The sequence below is a fragment of the Leucoraja erinacea genome, chromosome 43 (assembly GCF_028641065.1).
Source record: "Leucoraja erinacea ecotype New England chromosome 43, Leri_hhj_1, whole genome shotgun sequence".
NCBI classification, from domain to species: Eukaryota; Metazoa; Chordata; class Chondrichthyes; order Rajiformes; family Rajidae; genus Leucoraja; species Leucoraja erinaceus.
The window spans coordinates 1,553,838-1,571,652 of record NC_073419.1 but is presented as its reverse complement, the minus strand read 5'-3'; the positions used below and the strand labels follow the sequence as shown (position 1 = coordinate 1,571,652).

General features: G+C 49.9%; 1 protein-coding gene across 3 annotated transcripts in view; it reads right to left on the bottom strand.

Moving 5' to 3' along the window:
• cables1 (Cdk5 and Abl enzyme substrate 1) overlaps positions 1-17,815 on the bottom strand; it is a 234,206-nt gene that overhangs the window by 135,871 nt on the left and 80,520 nt on the right. For all 3 annotated transcript variants that reach the window (XR_008726430.1, XR_008726431.1, XM_055664714.1), the window contains 3 exons: positions 12,384-12,489; positions 9,013-9,169; positions 5,668-5,771 (listed from right to left, as the gene is read on the bottom strand). Coding sequence is in view for 1 of the 3 variants with exons in the window: in XM_055664714.1 (XP_055520689.1) it covers positions 5,668-5,771; positions 9,013-9,169; positions 12,384-12,489 (367 nt within the window). In the remaining 2 variants the exon portion in view is untranslated. The remainder of the gene's footprint in view (positions 1-5,667; positions 5,772-9,012; positions 9,170-12,383; positions 12,490-17,815) is intronic.

Genomic DNA, 17,815 nt, shown 5'->3' with positions numbered 1-17,815 from the left:
CGTGAGTAAGGCAAGGCAGCGCCTTTGCCACCTCAGGCAACTGAGGAAATTCAGAATGTCGCTGAGGATCCTCCAGTGCTTCTACTCAGCGGCTGTGGAAAGCATCTTGTCCGGAAATATCACCAATCTGGTTTGGGAATTGCTCTGCCCAGGACAAGAAGGCTCGGCAGAGAGTAGTGCGTTCGGCCGAACGCACTATGGGAACTACACTCGCCCCCTTGCAGGAACTATACATCAGAAGGTGCAACTCCAGAGCCAACGAGATCATGGGGGACCCCTTCCACCCCAGCAACGGGCTGTTCCAGCTGCTACGGTCAGGCAAACGCCTCCGTTGCCATGCTGTGAAAACGGAGAGGATGAGAAGGAGTTTCTTCCCAGAGGCCATTAGGACTGTAAACTCCTATCTCACCAGGGCCTAACTTTACTGAACCTTTTTACTGTTGTGTGATGTCTTTATAAAATTGCTGTTGTTTCTTTTTTCCCTCCCACAAGTATGTAATATGTACCATTCTGTTTTGTAGTTTTTTGGCACAATCCGCGAGCATTGCCACTTTTCATTTCACTGCACATCTCGTATGTGTATGTGGCGAATAAACTTGACTTTGACTCGCATCTGTTACTGCGCAGTATCTCTAAAGTCTAAAGGTCGTGAACACTTCAGCACGCAGATTAGCCTTTGCCTTGGGCAGGTCTGTGCAGAGCAATCAGCATTCGAGGGTCGAAGTTACACCCACGCAATCTCCCCGAGGATGGCTCGACTCATAAACGCAATAAAAAATGAATCATCAATCTCCACCCTTTAAAATACCTATTGACTTGGCCTCCACAGCCGGCTGCTTTCTGTGGTGCATCTGTAGAAGTTGGTGAGAGTTATACTTAAATTCTGGAAAAAGATAACAGTTCCCGCAGTGAAGATGCGGATCACAGAAATGTCCGAGACGCTACATTTAGAAAAAATAAGGCTTGGTTTGCTGGGCTTGTACACTCTGGAATTTAGAAGGATGAGAGGGCATCTTATTGAAACATATAAATGGGCTCGCCCCGCCTTACCTCTCTGAGCTGCTCCACCTATACGCTCCTGCCCGGTGCCTCAGGTCAGCTGATCAGCTGCTCCTTGAGGTACCAAGGTCTAAGCGGAAGCTCAGAGGGGATAGAGCCTTTTCTGTTGCTGCTCCGGCACTCTGGAACACCCTGCCGTTGCACATCAGACAGGCCCCCTCACTGTCCATCTTCAAATCCTCCCTAAAAACTCATTTTTATTCTCTGGCTTTCGACACTGGCTGAGACATTGCTCCTGTTTTTAGTGCTTTTAATGTCTTTTAATTTTTACTGTTTTATAGCCCTTTTTTTAACGGTTTTTAATGGTTTGTAATAACTTCTTGTCCATGAGTTCTCATGTACAGCACTTTGTGGCAACTGCAGTTGTTTAAAGTGTTTTATAAATAAAGTTATTATTATTATTATAAGATTATTAAGTGCTTGGACACGCTAGAGGCAGGAAACATGTTCCCGATGTTGGGGGAGTCCAGAACCAGGGGCCACAGTTTAAGAATAAGGGGTAAGCCATTTAGAACGGAGACGAGGAAACACTTTTTCTCACAGAGAGTGGTGAGTCTGTGGAATTCTCTGCCTCAGTGGAGGCCGGTTCTCTGGATGCTTTCAAGAGAGAGCTAGAAGGGGCTCTTAAAGATAGCGGAATTAGGGGATATGGGGAGAAGGGGTACTGATTGGGAATGATCAGCCATGATCACATTGAATGGCGGTGCTGACTCGAAGGGCCGAATGGTCTACTCCTGCGTCTATTGTCTATTGACATTGGGCTCGCCAAAGGGTGACTGCTCAACTCAACACCACAAAATGCCTTAATGAGGTCCCTCAGGCACCTAATATACACATTATAGCCAGTGAGCTGAACTGGCTTCAAGCATCTGCTCAGGCCATCTAAATTCAGGACCCTGTCTAGTTATACTAATGCTTAACTACCTTTTGTGATTAAAAGCTAATTATTGTCTCCAATGGAATTCCAATGTTTAGATTCACATAGTGATACAGTGTGGAAACAGGCCCTTCGGCACAACTTGCCCACACCGGCTCAACAACTAAGTTACAGAGATAGGTTGAATAAGTTAGGTCTTTATTCTCTGGAGCGCAGAAGGTTAAGGGGGGACTTGATAGAGGTCTTTAAAATGATGAGAGGGATAGACAGAGTTGATGTGGACAAGCTTTTCCCTTTGAGAATAGGGAGGATTCAAACAAGAGGACATGACTTCAGAATTAAGGGACAGAAGTTCAGGGGTAACATGAGGGGGAACTTCTTTACTCAGAGAGTGGTAGAGGTGTGGAATGAGCTTCCAGTGGAAGTGGTGGAGGCAGGTTCATTGCTATCATTTAAAAATAAATTGGATAGGCATATGGATGAGAAGGGAATGGAGGGTTATGGTATGAGTGCAGGCAGGTGGGACTAAGGGAAAAAAGTTGTTCGGCACGAACTTGTAGGGCCGAGATGGCCTGTTTCCGTGCTGTAATTGTTATATGGTTATGTGGTTAACATGTCCCAGCTACCCTAGTCCCACTTGCCTGCGCTTGGTCCATATACCTCCAAACCTGTCCTATCCATGTACATGTCCAACTTTTTCTTAAATGTTGCGATAGTCCCAGCCTCAACTACCTCCTCTGGCAGCTTGTTCCATACATCCACCACCATCTGGGTGAAAAAGCTACCCCCTCAGATTCCTATTAAATCTTTTCCCCTTCACCTTGAACCTCTGGTCCTCGATTCCCCAACTCTGGGCAAGAGACTCTGGGCGTGTACCCGATCTATTCCCCTCATGATTTTATACACCTCTATAAGATCACCCCTCATCCTCCTGCGCTCCATGGAATAGAGACCCAGCCTACTCAACCTCTCCCTGTAGCTCACACCCTCTAGTCCTGGCAACATCCTCGTGAATGTTAGTACATATGAATTTGCAATCCTTATTACTTTGAGGTTTATCGCTGCGTCTGAATGTTTGACTGAGTCCAGTTTATATCCTTGAAAGCTTCACCTTGAAGATGGTTTCCCAAAGACAACAAGATCTTCCCATTCACGCCCATGCCAGCTCTCAACTGTTCGTCGCTCCCTGTATTGTTTAAGAAAGGACTGCAGATGCTGGAAATATCGATGGTAGACAAAAATGCTGGAGAAACTCAGCGGGTGAGGCAGCATCTATGGAGCGAAGGAATAGGTGGCGTTTCGGGTGGTCAGTGTTTTTTTGGACGTGACCACAATGGTTGTTAATTGAACATTTAAATTTCGACAATCCACTCATCTGCCAAACAAACTTCCCCCCTCACTTTCTGAAGAAGGGTTCCCACTCAAAATCTCAAAGTCACCTATCTATGTTCTCCACAGATGCTGCCTGACCCGCTGAGTTACTCCAGCACTCTGTGAAACATCACCTATCCATGTTCTCCACAGATGCTGCCTGGCCTGCTGAGTTACTCCAGCACTGCCTCTGTGAAAACGTCACCTATCCATGTTCTCCACAGATGCTGCCTGACCCGCTGAGTTACTGAGTTACTCCTATGCACTCTGTGAAACGTCACCTATCCATGTTCTCCACAGATGCTGCCTGACCCGCTGAGTTACTCCAGCACTCTGTGAAACGTCACCTATCCATGTTCACCACAGATGCTGCCTGACCCGCTGAGTTACTCCAGCACTCTGTGAAACGTCACCTATCCATGTTCTCCACAGATGCTGCCTGGCCCGCTGAGTTACTCCATGGGGTGAAGGAAAGAGCTTTCACATCGTGGGCCTGTCTCCACCAATCTTTCCACCACCACACACAAGAAGCGACACGGCAGACACCAATGCGTGCAGCTGCCGAGAACTGTGTTCAACTCAAGGCTGAACAACTTCTAATCTTGTGTGTGGACTCGATAAGAAGATCTTTATCCATCTCCCACTCGTCTGGCATTAGCCTGCCTCTCGTTTACGTTCAGAAGGTTGATTGGAGCAGAATTAGGCCATTCAGCACATCAAGTCTACTCCGCCATTCAATCATGGCTGATCTATCTCTCCCTCCTAACCCCATTCTCCTGCCTTCTCCCCATTACCTCTGACACCCGTACTAATCAAGAATCTATCTGTCTCTGCTTTACAAATATCCATTGACTTGTGGCCTCCACAGCCTTCTGTGGCAAAGATTTACCATCCTCTGACTAAAATTCCTCTCATCTCCTTAAAGGAACGTCCTTTAATTTAAGCTACGACCTCTAGTCTTAGACTCTCCCATTAGTGGAAACATCCTCTCCGCATCCACTCTACTCGGGTATCAGTTATCAGGCGACTGAATTATCGTCTCATCAGCTCGAGTACAGTCCTGACCTGCCATCTATCTCAGTGGAGTCTGAACTGTATTTAATGGGAATTTATCAACTTTTGTTGTACTCCGTCTCATTCATTTTTATCTGTTACTGGGGAAGGCTTGATTGTAATCAAGTAGAAATTATCTTTGGATAGCACATCAACAAAGGGGCGGCATGGTGGAGCAGCGGTAGAGTCGCTGCCTCACCGCGCGGGTTCCATCCCAGCTACGTGTGCTGTCTGTACGGAGTTTGCACGTTCTCCCTGTGACCTGCGTGGGTTTTGGCCGAGATCTTCGTTTTCCTCCCACACTCCAAAGACGTGCAGGTTTGTAGGTTAATTGACTTGGTGTAAATGTAAATTGTCCCCAGTGTGTGTAGGATAGTGTTAGTGTGTGGTGTTAGGTGCGGGATTGACGATTCTCTATATGATCAGCCATGATCACATTGGATGGTGGTGCTGACTAAAAAGGGCCGAATGGCCTACTCCTGCACCTATTGTCTATTGTCCATAATAATAATCTAAACAAAACTCTCTTCCTGAAACTCAGCGGGTCAGTTGCTGCCTGACCTGCTGAGTTACTCCTGCACTCTGTGAAACGTCACCTATCCATGTTCTCCACAGATGCTGCCTGACCCGCTGAGTTACTCCAGCACTCTGTGAAACGTCACCTATCCATGTTCTCCACAGATGCTGCCTGACCCGCTGAGTTACTCCAGCACATTGTTTCTTTTTTTAGTGAACTATCATCTTGTGTTGACTGGCCCGTCGGGATAGCACTATCCGACACTTTAGGGACAATTTTACAGCAGCCAATTCACCATCAAATCTGTATTTCTTTGGAATGTGGGAGGAAACCAGTGCACCCGGAGAAAATCCACGTGGTCGCGACCCGTGCCTGCCTTCTCCCCATATCCCTTGACTCCACTAGCCCCTAGAGTTAGCTCTATCTAACTCTCTCTTCAATCCATCCAGTGACTTGGCCTCCACTGCCCTCTGTGGCAGGGAATTCCACAAATTCACAACTGTGGCCCCTGGTTCTGGACTCGCCCAACCTGAGAGTCTGAACGTTAGGGCAGGCTGGTACTTTACTCTTGGGAACACAGGAGGCTGGGGGGTAATCTTATTGAGGTGTATAAGATCATGAGTTGAATAGAAAGGTGAATGCAGATTATTTTTCTACGGTAGGTGCATTGAGAACTGGCAGGCATAGGTTTTTCCCCAGTTGGCCCTTCTACTCCGCCTTTTGATCATGGCGGCAAGATTTGGCTGCAGAACTAGGGCACGCGGGTGAGAGGGCACCGGCCCGTACCTACCATGTAGGAAGGAAAGATGAGGACACGCTTGTGTTTTCCACAGGGCCACTGAGGATCATCGAGCAGGTTGGGGTTATATTCAGCAACCTCTGCCACGTCATTGCCTGCCAATAAAACACCAACGTTAACAATAGCCAATAGACAATAGGTGCAGGTGTAGGCCATTTGGCCCTTCGAGCCAGCACCGCCATTCAATGTGATCATGGCTGATCATCCCCAATCAGTATCCCGTTCCTGCCTTCGCCCCATATCCCCTGACTCCGCTATCTTTAAGAGCCCTATATAATTCTTTCTTGAAAGCATCCAGAGAACTGGCCTCCACCGCCCTCTGAGGCAGAGAATTCCACAGACTCACCACTCTCTGTGAGAAAAAGTGTTTCCTCGTCTCCGTTCTAAATGGCTTACCCCTTATTCTTAAACTGTGGCCCCTGGTTCTGGACTCCCCCAACATTGGGTACATGTTTCCTGCCTCTAGCGTGTCCAAACCCGTAACAATCTTATGTTTCAATAAGATGCCCCCTCATCCTTCTAAACCCCAGAGTGTGGTGCGTGGGTCTCAAAAGGAAGCACGTAGTCCAGTGTTTTGAGAGGCACCTTTAATTATGTTCCTCCCGGTTGTAGGGAAGACCAAACGAGAGAAAGATGGCACCCAAACCCCTGCCTTTAAACCCTCTGATTAAGGACCGCCTCCGGACTGAACCACTCCCGGGCCGAGGGGTTCGACAGTATGATGGCACGACCTTTGGGAGCCACCACTGGACCCCCCCCCGAGAACCCGAGGCACGAAACGCACGGGCAGGCGCACGACTCGGCCGGCCCGCGTGTGGAAGTCAGCAGATTGAGGAGCTGGCGGAGGCATAGGTGGAGGGACAGGTGGAGGGACAGGTGGAGGGGCCGGCGGGAGGACAGGTGGAGTGACAAGTGGAGGGAGCCGTGAGGGGGGGCGCCTTTGGGGCCGAGGTTGAGCAACCAGCACCGGCTGGTCAATGTCCAGGTGCGCCGGCTTCAACCGGTCAATCGACACGGCCTCCGGCCGGCCCCCCGTGTCCAGGACAAAAGTCGACTGCCCGTGTTCCAGCACCCGGAACGGGCCCTCGTACGGCCTCTGGAGTGGCGTCCGGTGGGCATCACGGCGCAGGAAGACGTATGGGCAGTCCGTGAGGGCCATTGGCACGTGTGGGCGAAATGTCCCATGGCGGGATGTCGGGACGGGTGCGAGCCTGCCAACTCGCTCGCGAAGGCATTGAAGGGTGGAGGAGGGCGTTTCCTGCTGCTCCGGCGCCGACGGCACGAACTCCCCGGGCACTGTGAGTGGCGACCCGTACACCAGCTCCGCCGATGATGAGGCCAAGTCCTCTTTAGGAGCGGTCCGGATGCCCAGCATGACCCACGGCAACTCGTCCATCCAGACCGGGCCGGAGGGTCGTGCCTTCAGCTGCCGGTGGAACCTCTCCACCAGACCGTTAGCCTGCGGGTGGTAAGCCGTGGTGTGGTGCAGCTGCACCCCCAGCAAGCGAGCCATGGCTGACCACAGCTCGGAGGTGAACTGTGGCCCCCGGTCTGAGGAGATGTGCGCCGGCACCCCGAAGCGAGCAATCCAGTGCGCGGACAACGCACGAGCACACGTAGCCGTTGAAGTATCGGCCAGCGGAATGGCCTCCGGCCACCGCGTGAAGCGGTCCACCATGGTCAAAAGGTGGGTGATGCCCCGGGACGGTGGAAGGGGCCCCACAATGTCTACGTGGAGATGGTCGAACCGCCGGTGAGGTAGACCGAACTCCTGGAGAGGTGCGCGGACATGGCGCTGGATCTTTGCTGTCTGGCACGGGATGCAGGTGCGAGCCCAATGGCCAACCTGCTTGCGCAGACCGTGCCACACGAAACAAGCGGCCACCAGTGCCGTTGTCGCCTGAATTGATGGGTGAGACCGTCCGTGGATGACATCAAAAACCCTCCGCCGCCAGGCGGCAGGGACGATGGGGCGCGGCTGACCGGACGATACATCGCACAGGATGGTCATACCCCCAGGACCGAGAGGGACATCCTCAAGGCGGAGTCCGGAGATGGCAGTCCGGTAGGTGGGCACCTCGTCGTCCGTGAGCTGTGCCTCTGCCAGAGCAGAATAGTCGATTCCGGGGCGCCACCTCGAACACGGCGTTGATAGCGGGCCGGGACAATGCGTCGGCCACCCGGTTCTCTTTCCCCACGATGTAGCGGATAGATGTTGTATACTCCGATATGTAGGCCAATTGCCGCTACTGTCGTGCAGACCAGGGGTCGGAAACCTTTGCCAGGGCGAAAGTGAGCAGCTTGCGGTGAACGGGCGGCCCTCCAGGAAGTAGCGGAAGTGGCGCACTGCCAGGTACAGAGCCAGCAGCTCGCAATCAAACGCGCTGTATTTCGTCTGAGCACGGTTGAGGTGCCGGCTGAAGAAGGCCAGGGGCCGCCAAACTCCGCCCGTCAGTTGCTCCAGCACAGCACCAACCGCCGATTCCGAGGCATTCACCGTGAGAGCAGTCGGGGCATCTTCCCGCGGGTGCACCAGCAGTACGGCCCGAGCAAGGGCCTCCTTCGCGCTGTCAAAAGCTGCCCCTGCCTCGTGGGTCCATTCAATGCCTTTGTTCTGCCCACCCGCCAGAAGTTGATACAGAGGCCGCATGATGTGGGCCGCGGATGGCACGAAACTGTGGTAAAACGCCACCATACCGACAAACTCCTGCAGGCCGCGCACCGTGCGTGGGCGGGGAAACCGACGGATGGCGTCGACTCTGTCAGGCAGGGAACCACGCCTTGCGCACACGCGGTGGCCGTGGAAGTCAATCTCGGTCTCCCCAAAACGCCACTTTTTGAGGTTGATGGCCAAACCATGTTCGCTGAGCCGCTGAGTTACTCCAGCACTCTGTCAAACGTCACCGATCCATGTTCTCCACAGATGCTGCCTGACCCGCTGAGTTACTCCAGCACTCTGTGAAACGTCACCTATCCATGTTCTCCACAGATGCTGCCTGACCCGCTGAGTTACTCCAGCACTCTGTGAAACGTCACCTATCCATGTTCTCCACAGATGCTGCCTGACCCGCTGAGTTACTCCAGCACTCTGTGAAAAGTCACCTATCCATGTTCTCCACAGATGCTGCCTGACCCGCTGAGTTACTCCAGCACTCTGTGAAACGTCACCTATCCATGTTCTCCACAGATGCTGCCTGACCCGCTGAGTTACTCCAGCACTCTGTGTTTTTTTTTGTTTTATGTTTTTGGAAAACCGGCATCTGCAGTTCCCTGTTTCTATGTAAAATTAAAGTAAGTGTAAAGGCTGTGCATAACGACTTTCCCGCTGTTAAATACCTGTTTCAATGCTTCCTTGTGTGCTGTTTGCTCTTCCAAGAGGAAGGTTCCGATGGCCTGCATTCCGAAACTGTGCTAAAGATGCAGTGGAATCAATAGTGTTTCTCCTTCCACCCAGAACGTTCGTCGGATAAAGGAACTGTGTGTAGGAAACAGTCTAGGAAGCAAATAATTAAAACGGAGTGAAAATTTACCCTGGAAATCTGCCACAGCCAGACATATAACCATATAACAAATACAGCACGGAAACAGGCCATCTCGGCCCTTCTAGTCCGTGCCGAACACTTACTCTCACCTAGTCCCATCTACCTGCACTCAGACCATAACCCTCCATTCCTTTCCCGTCCATATACCTATCCAATGTATTTTTAAATGATAAAATCAAACCTGCCTCCACCACTTCCACTGGAAACTCATTCCACACAGCTACCACTCTCTGAGTAAAGAAGTTCCCCCTCATGTTACCCCTAAACTTCTGTCCCTTAATTCTCAAATCATGTCCTCTTGTTTGAATCTTCCCTACTCTCAATGGAAAAAGCTTAAGGTAGCTAAGCAAAGTTATTTATAAAGACAGCTGTTTTCCACAAGTAGTAGCTCTACTCAATAACCAAATGTCTGTAGACTCATTTTGTTCTGGTATTTCATTTCATTCGCATGTTTAAACTGTAATGTTTTGTTATTAATGTTTAATGTTTTGTGTGTCATTCTTAATTGTTTACTATGTGTCGTGTTGTCACTTGCGGGCGGAGCACCAAGGCAAATTCCTTGTATGTGAATACTTGGCCAATAAACGTATCCATTCTTTGAGTTACACAGAAACATCGATAATAGGTGCAGGAGTGCCCTTGCCGAGGCAGCGTGAGGTGTAGATGGAGTCAATGGAAGGGGGGTTGGTTTGTGTGATGGTCACAACTCTCTGTAAATTTCACTGCCTGCCTCATCCCAGCTTGATTTCCATTTCCAATAATCTTGAGTCTTTAGACCTAAGAGATATAGTGTGAAAACAGGCCCTGTGGCCCACCGTGTCCTCGCCAGCCATCGATCACCAGTTCACACTGTTTCTATTCTAGCGAGGGTCAGAAGTCAATTAACCTACAAACCTGCGCGTCTTTGGGATGTGGGAGGAAACCGGAGCACCCGGAGGAAACCCACACAGGTCCCTGGGAGAATGTACAAACTCTGTACAGACAGCACCCGTAGTCAGGATCGAACCTGGGTCTCTGGCGCTGTAAGGCAGCAACCGTGCCGCCATTAAAGGTCTCTGCCCTCTGGAGGTGCAGAACTTTGGTATCACGTATATTTTTGCTTCTCACTCTTACCTTATAATCAATTTCGAAACAAAGAAAATGGTTTTCTATTAATGTTTAAGAAGGAACTGCAGATGCTGGAAAATCAAAGGTAGACAAAAACCCTTCTTCAGACTGAAGAAAGGTTTCGGCCTGAAACGTTGCCTATTTCCTTCGCTCCATAGATGCTGCCTCACCCGCTGAGTTTCTCCAGCATTTTTGTCTACCTTCGATTTTCTATTAGGATGTCTCAGTTATTGATGCCATGGTCACCAATGGGAACATCTTTGGGCACATCAGGCTCCAGTGTCCATAAACGATTGGAGCAGAATTAGGCCATTCGGCCCATCAAGTCTACTCCGCCATTCAATCATGGCTGATCTATCTCTCCCTCCTAAACCCCATTCTCCTGCCTTCTCCCCATAACCTCTGACGCTCGTACTAATCAAGAATCTATCTACCTCTGCCTTAAAAAATATCCACTGACTTGTGGCCTCCATAGCCTTCTGTGGTAATGAATTCCAACCTCTGACTAAAGAAATTCCTCCTCATCTCCTTCCTAAAGGAAGGTCTTTTAATTCTGAGGCTGTGACCCCTGGTCCTAGACTCTCACTAGAGAGTGGACTAGTCACTAGACTAGTGAAAACATCCTCTCCACATCCACTCTATCCAGGCCTTTCATTATTCGGTAAGTTTCAATGAGGTCCCCCCCCTCATTCGTCTAAACTCCAGCGAGTACAGGCCCAGTGCCGACAAATGCTCATCGTGGGATCATTCTTGTAAAACTCCTCTGGACCCTCTCCAGAGCCAGCACATCCTTCCTCAGATATGGCGCCCAAAACTGTTCACAATATTCCAAATGCGGCCTGACCAGCGCCTTGTAGAGCCTCAGCATTACATCCCTGTTTTTGTATATCAGCCATCTTGAAATAAATGCTGTGGACTCACACTTTACTCACCAAGGCACTTCACCTCAACAAGGCCCCTCTCCTACAGCTGCTCTTCTTTATCTAATATAACCATATAACAATTTACAGCACGGAAACAGGCCATCTCGACCCTTCTAGTCCGTGCCGAACACATATTCTCCCCTAGTCCCATCTACCTGCGCTCAGACCATAACCCTCCATTCCTTTCCCGTCCATATAACTATCCAATTTATTTTTAAATGATAAAAACAAACCTGCCTCCACCACCTTCACTGGAAGCTCATTCCACACAGCTACCACTCTCTGAGTAAAGAAGTTTAGGGGTAACATGAGGGGGTCATGTTACCCCTAAACTTCTGTCCCTTACTTCTCAAGTCATGCCCCCTTGTTTGAATCTTCCTTACTCTCAATGGAAAAAGCTTGTCAACGTCAACTCTGTCTATCCCTCTCATCATTTTAAAGACCTCTATCAAGTCCCCCCTTAACCTTCTGCGCTCCAAAGAATAAAGCCCTAACTTGTTCAACCTTTCTCTGTACTCTGTTACAATCTAATCAACTACTTTAGGGCTCAGGTGTAAATTACTCGAACCTGGGCCTTTGGTGCTCTTTTTAAATCTTCTTTCCCTCTGACTCACCTACTTCCAGCCAATACTAGCTCTCGCTGCCTCTCTCCACCCTACACGACGGAATGGCCCAAGGGCCACAATGGAGCGGCTGGGCTTGTACACACCGGAATTTAGAAGGATGAGAGGGTATCTTATTGCAACATATATGATTATTAAGGGATTGGACACGCTAGAGGCAGGAAACATGTTCCCGATGTTGGGGGAGTCCAGAACCAGGGGCCACACACAGTTTAAGAATAAGGGGTTGGCCATTTAGAACGGAGATGAGGAAAAACTTTTTCACACAAAGAGTTGTGAGTCTGTGGAATTTCTCTGCCTCACAAGTCAGTGGAGGCCAATTCTCTGGATACTATCAAGAGAGAGTTAGATAGATCTCTTAAAGATAGCGGAGTCAAGGGATATCGGGGAGAAGGCAGAAACGGGGTACTGGTTGTGGATGATCAGCCATGATCACAGTGAATGGCGGTGCTGGCTCGAAGGACTGAATGGCCTCTTCCTGCACCTGTTGTCTATTGTCTAGTGATACCCACCTTACCATCGGCGCCCAGTTCTACTCCTTCAAGACCAATCAGCGTCTCCTTGGCACCAACTCCTCCCGAAGGGTGTCTCTGTCTTCCACTCTCCAGCTTCACGTCCCTGCAAACAGAGTCGTTACAAGAATCAGTCCGAGGAACAGAGCGATCGCGGAGCCAATGATAACATGTAACTTCATGTCCCCTTTTCAAACAAGACTCGATCACGGACTCATTCAACATGGAAATCTAATCACCGACCCATCAGCAAACAAACACAGAGTGCCGGAGGAACTCAGCGGGCCAGGCCACATCTGTGGAGGGAATGGACAGATTGCAACGTTTAAGAAACAGTTAGACAGGTACATGGATAGGACAGGTTTGGAGGGATATGGACCAAGCACGGACAGGTGGGACTAGTGTAGATGGGGCATGTTGGCCGGTGTGGGCAAGTTGGGCCGAAGGGGCTGTTTCCACGCTGTGTCACGTTTTGGGTCAGGACCCTTCTTCAGACTGATTGGCCACTAGCTAAAATTGCAGGTGGGGTCCCGATAACATTGGGATTGCGAAGGGGCTGAGTGTATGTCTGATGGAGGTGTCCTGCAAACCCAGGTGAACCAGGTTGACACTGGAGAGAAGACTCGAGGGTCAATAGACAATAGACAATAGGTGCAGGAGTAGGCCATTTGGCCCTTCGAACCAGTACCGCCATTCAATATGATCATGGCTGATCATCCACAATCAGTACCCCGTTCCTGCCTTCTCACCATATCCCCTGACTCCGCTATTTATAAGAACCCTATCTAGCTCTCTCGGGAGTCCGTGGATGTCTCGTAGCGGATCGTACGAGTAAAAAGTGCCCGTCATAGTCGCAGCAGGTCGCTGAAAAATTTCAACATGTTGAAAATCTAGCGGCGACCAGAACAAGGTAGAAACATAGAAACATAGAAAATAGGTGCAGGAGTAGGCCATTCGGCCCTTCGAGCCTGGACCGCCATTCGATATGATCATGGCTGATCATCCAACTCAGTATCCTGTACCTGCCTTCTCTCCATACCCCCCTGATCCCTTTAGCCACAAGGGCCATATCTAACTCCCTCTTAAATATAGCCAATGAACTGGCCTCAACTACCTTCTGTGGCAGAGAATTCTACAGATTCACCACTCTCTGTGTGAAAAATGTTTTTCTCATCTCGGTCCTAAAGGATTTCCCCTTTATCCTTAAACTGTGACCCCTTGTTCTGGACTTCCCCAACATCGGGAACAATCTTCCTGCATCTAGCCTGTCCAACCCCTTAAGAATTTTGTAAGTTTCTATAAGATCCCCGCTCAATCTTCTAAATTCTAGCGAGTACAAGCCGAGTCTATACAGTCTTTCTTCATATGAAAGTCCTGACACCCCAGGAATCAGTCTGGTGAGCCTTCTCTGTACTCCCTCCATGGCAAGAATGTCTTTCCTCAGTCTATCTTATTCAAGATATAATGGACAATAGACAATAGACACGACTGTTTGGACGACTGCTCATGACCATACAGGCTTCACCCCATGACATGGTTACTTAAAATTAGATAAATTAGTTAAATCAATTTTCATGCTACATTAAAGCCCTGTCCCACGGTACGAGTTCATTCCAAGAGTTCTCCCGAGTTTGTCCTAATTCGAACTCGGAGATTTACGGTAATGGCCACTCGTCGGTACTCGGGTCTCTCGTGGACATTTTTCATCATGTTGAAAAATCTTCACGAGTCTTCCCGAGCTTACCTGCCGTTAGTGAGTCATCCCGAGTACCTGCCGTTAGCGCTAAGCGACGTCCCCGAGCTCCGACGTACCCGCTACGTTCATTCTCCGTGATTACCACGAGTTTGATTTTTTTTTAACTCGGGAGAGCTCTTGGAATGAACTCGCACCGTGGGACAGGGCTATTAGACAATAGGTGCAGGAGTAGGCCATTCGAGCCAGCACCGCCATTCAATGTGATCATGGCTGATCATCCCCAATCAGTAAGTACCCCGTTCCTGCCTTCTCCCCATATCCCCTGACTCCGCTATCTTTAAGAGCCCTATCTAGCTCTCTCTTGAAAGTATCCAGAGAACCGGCCTCCACCGCCCTCTGAGACAGAGAATTCCACAGACTCACCACTCTCTGTGAGAAAAAGTGTTTCATCATCTCTATTCTAAATGGCTAACCCCTTATTCTTAAACTGTGTGTGGCCCCTGGTTCTGGACTCCCCCAACATCGGGAACATGTTTCCTGCCTCTAGCGTGTCCAAACCCTTAATAATCTTATATGTTTCAATAAGATGCCCACTCATCCTTCTAAACTGGGTTGTACGCTGCCCAAGCAACATATGAGGGACTGTTCCTCCGCTTTGTGTTTGGTTGGGATGTGGGAGAAAAGTGGAGAATCCCGGGAGAAGGTGGACTGGGTACATAACGGGGTCTCTGGCACCATGAGCCAGCATCGTCAACATCATAAGGAATAGGAGTAGAATGAGGCCATTCGACCCATCAAGTCTACTCCACCCAGATATCCACTGACTTGGCCTCCACAGCCTTGTGTGGCAGAATTCTGCAGGTTCTGCCAAACTGTTTCCCCGCACACCCCAAGAAGACGTGCGGGCTTGTAGGTTTAATTGGCCCTCTGTAAATTGCCCCCCCCCCCAATGCGTGGACAGTGGATGAGAAAGTGGGACAATGCAGAACATAGTGTGAACGGGTGATCGACGGCCGGCATGGACTCGGTGGGCTGAAGGGCCTGCTTGCATGCTGTGTCTTTCAATCATTCAGTCAGGCTGGGAATGTAAACCCCTTGGTGGACTCAAAAAGCCGGAGTAACTCAGCGGGACGGGCAGCATCTCTGGAGAGAAGGAATGGGTGACGTTTCGGGTCGAGACCCTTCTTCAGGCTGAAATCCCTGCCCGTGCACTGAAGGAGGTTCCCAAGTGCAGGAGGAGACAGAATGACTCTGCTGCCGACTGGCCCTCATTCACGAAGGGCCAGAACCTTGTGACTGTCGGCTGAGGTGATGTGGACAACAACATGGCTTGTGTTGGCGTCGAAGATGAGATTGTTAAGGGCTTGGACACGCTAGAGGCAGGAAACATGTTCCCGATGTTTGGGGGAGTCCAGAACCAGGGGCCACAGTTTAAGAATAAGGGGTAAGCCATTTAGAAAGGAGACAAGGAAACACTTTTTCTCACAGAGAGTGGTGAGTCTGTGGAATTCTCTGCCTCAGAGGGCAGTGGAGGCCGGTTCTCTGGATGCTTTCAAGAGAGAGCTAGAGAGGGCTCTTAAAAATAGCGGTGTCAGGGGATATGGGGAGAAGGCAGGAACGGGATACTGATTGGGGATGATCAGCCATGATCACATTGAATGGCGGTGCTGGCTCGAAGGGCCGAATGGCCTCGTCCTGCACCTATTGTCCATTGTCTATCGACCACAGTGCTTATGTGATATCCAGGAGCCACTCACCAGAGGAGCCTGCACTGGCCACTCCTTCATTTCCCACTGTTTAGTCTACAGTGCAACCTTCAGTTCACGTACACAAATTATAGGAGTAGAATTAGGCCATTCGGCCCACTGAGTCCACTCCACCATTCAATCATGGCAGATCTCTGCCTCCTAATCCCATTTTCCTGCCTTCTCCCTATAACCCTTGACACCTGTTCAAATCAAGAATTTGTCTATCTCTGCCTTAAAAATATCCACTGATTTGGCCTCTCTGTGGCAATGAGTTCCACAGATTAACTACCCTAAACAAGTTTGGTTTAGTTGATTGCCACGTTTAGAAACATAGAAACATAGAAATTAGGTGCAGGAGTAGGCCATTCGGCCCTTCGAGCCTGCACCGCCATTCGATATGATCATGGCTGATCATCCAACTCAGTATCCCGTACCTGCCTTCTCTCCATACCCCCTGATCCCCTTAGCCACAAGGGCCACATCTAACTCCCTCTTAAATATAGCCAATGAACTGGCCTCAACTACCCTCTGTGGCAGAGAGTTCCAGAGATTCACCACTCTCTGTGTGAAAAAAGTTTCTTCTCATCTCGGTTTTAAAGGATTTCCCCCTTATCCTTAAGCTGTGACCCCTTGTCCTGGACTTCCCCAACATCGGGAACAATCTTCCTGCATCTAGCCTGTCCAACCCCTTAAGAATTTTGTAAGTTTCTATAAGATCCCCTCTCAATCTTCTAAATTCTAGAGAGTATAAACCAAGTCTATCCAGTCTTTCTTCATAAGACAGTCCTGACATCCCAGGAATCCGTCTGGTGAACCGTCTCTGCACCGTTTACTGAGGTACAGTGAAAAGCTTTTGCTGCGTGCTATCCAGTCAGCGGAAAGACAATACATGATTACAATCGAGCCGTTCACAGCATAGTGAAGGACCAGTCTCACCCCGGCCACTCCCTCTTCTTACCTCTCCCATCAGGCAAGAGGTACAGAAGCGTGTAAACGCACACCTCCAGGTTCAGGGACAGTTTCTTCCCAGACTCCGTACAGACAGCGGCCGTAGTTGGAATCGAACCCAGGTCTCCGGCGCTGTGTGGCAGCAACGATACCACTGTGCCGCCGTGCTGCACCGCATTAGATATGATGTATTTACATCAATATCATATCTAACAACCACCACCTCACCTGTATCCACCTATCAGTCGAGTGAGAGTGTGGCCACATGCAGGCTGGAGGAACAGCACCTCGTATTCCGCTTGGCCAACTTTCAATCTAGCTGCATGATCAGCAATCTTAAATAATATCTAACTACACCCTCTCTACAACACCCCCCCTATCTCCCTCTACCCTTGTGTCCCAACTGGACTCCTATCTATTCCCCCCCCCCCCCCCCCCCCCCCCCCCCCCCCCCCCCCCCCCCCTCCCCCAGCTCATTTCATCTCTACGGTAGCACAATCCACAATTCTTCAATCCTGTCTCCAATCTACTGATCTTATCTCTGGGCTTTGTTCCAACTATCTGCCTGTTAATCCCCCTCCCTCACCCGTGTCCACCTATTACCAGCCACACATTGCCCTGCCTCTCTCCCCCCCACACCACAATCAGTCTGATGAAGGGTCCTGACCCAAAACGTCACCTATCCATGTTCTCCACAGATGCTGCCTGACCCGCTGAGAGTTACTCCAGCACTCTGTGAAACGTCACCTATCCATGTTCTCCACAGATGCTGCCTGACCCGCTGAGTTACTCCAGCACTCTGTGAAACGTCACCTATCCATGTTCTCCACAGATGCGGCCTGACCCGCTGAGTTACTTCAGCACTCTGTGAAACGTCACCTATCCATGTTCTCCACAGATGCTGCCTGACCCGCTGAGTTACTCCAGCACTCTGTGAAACGTCACCTAACCATGTTCTCCACAGATGCTGCCTGACCCATTGAGTTACTCCTGAACTTTGTGAAACGTCACCTATCCATGTTAACATATAACAATTACAG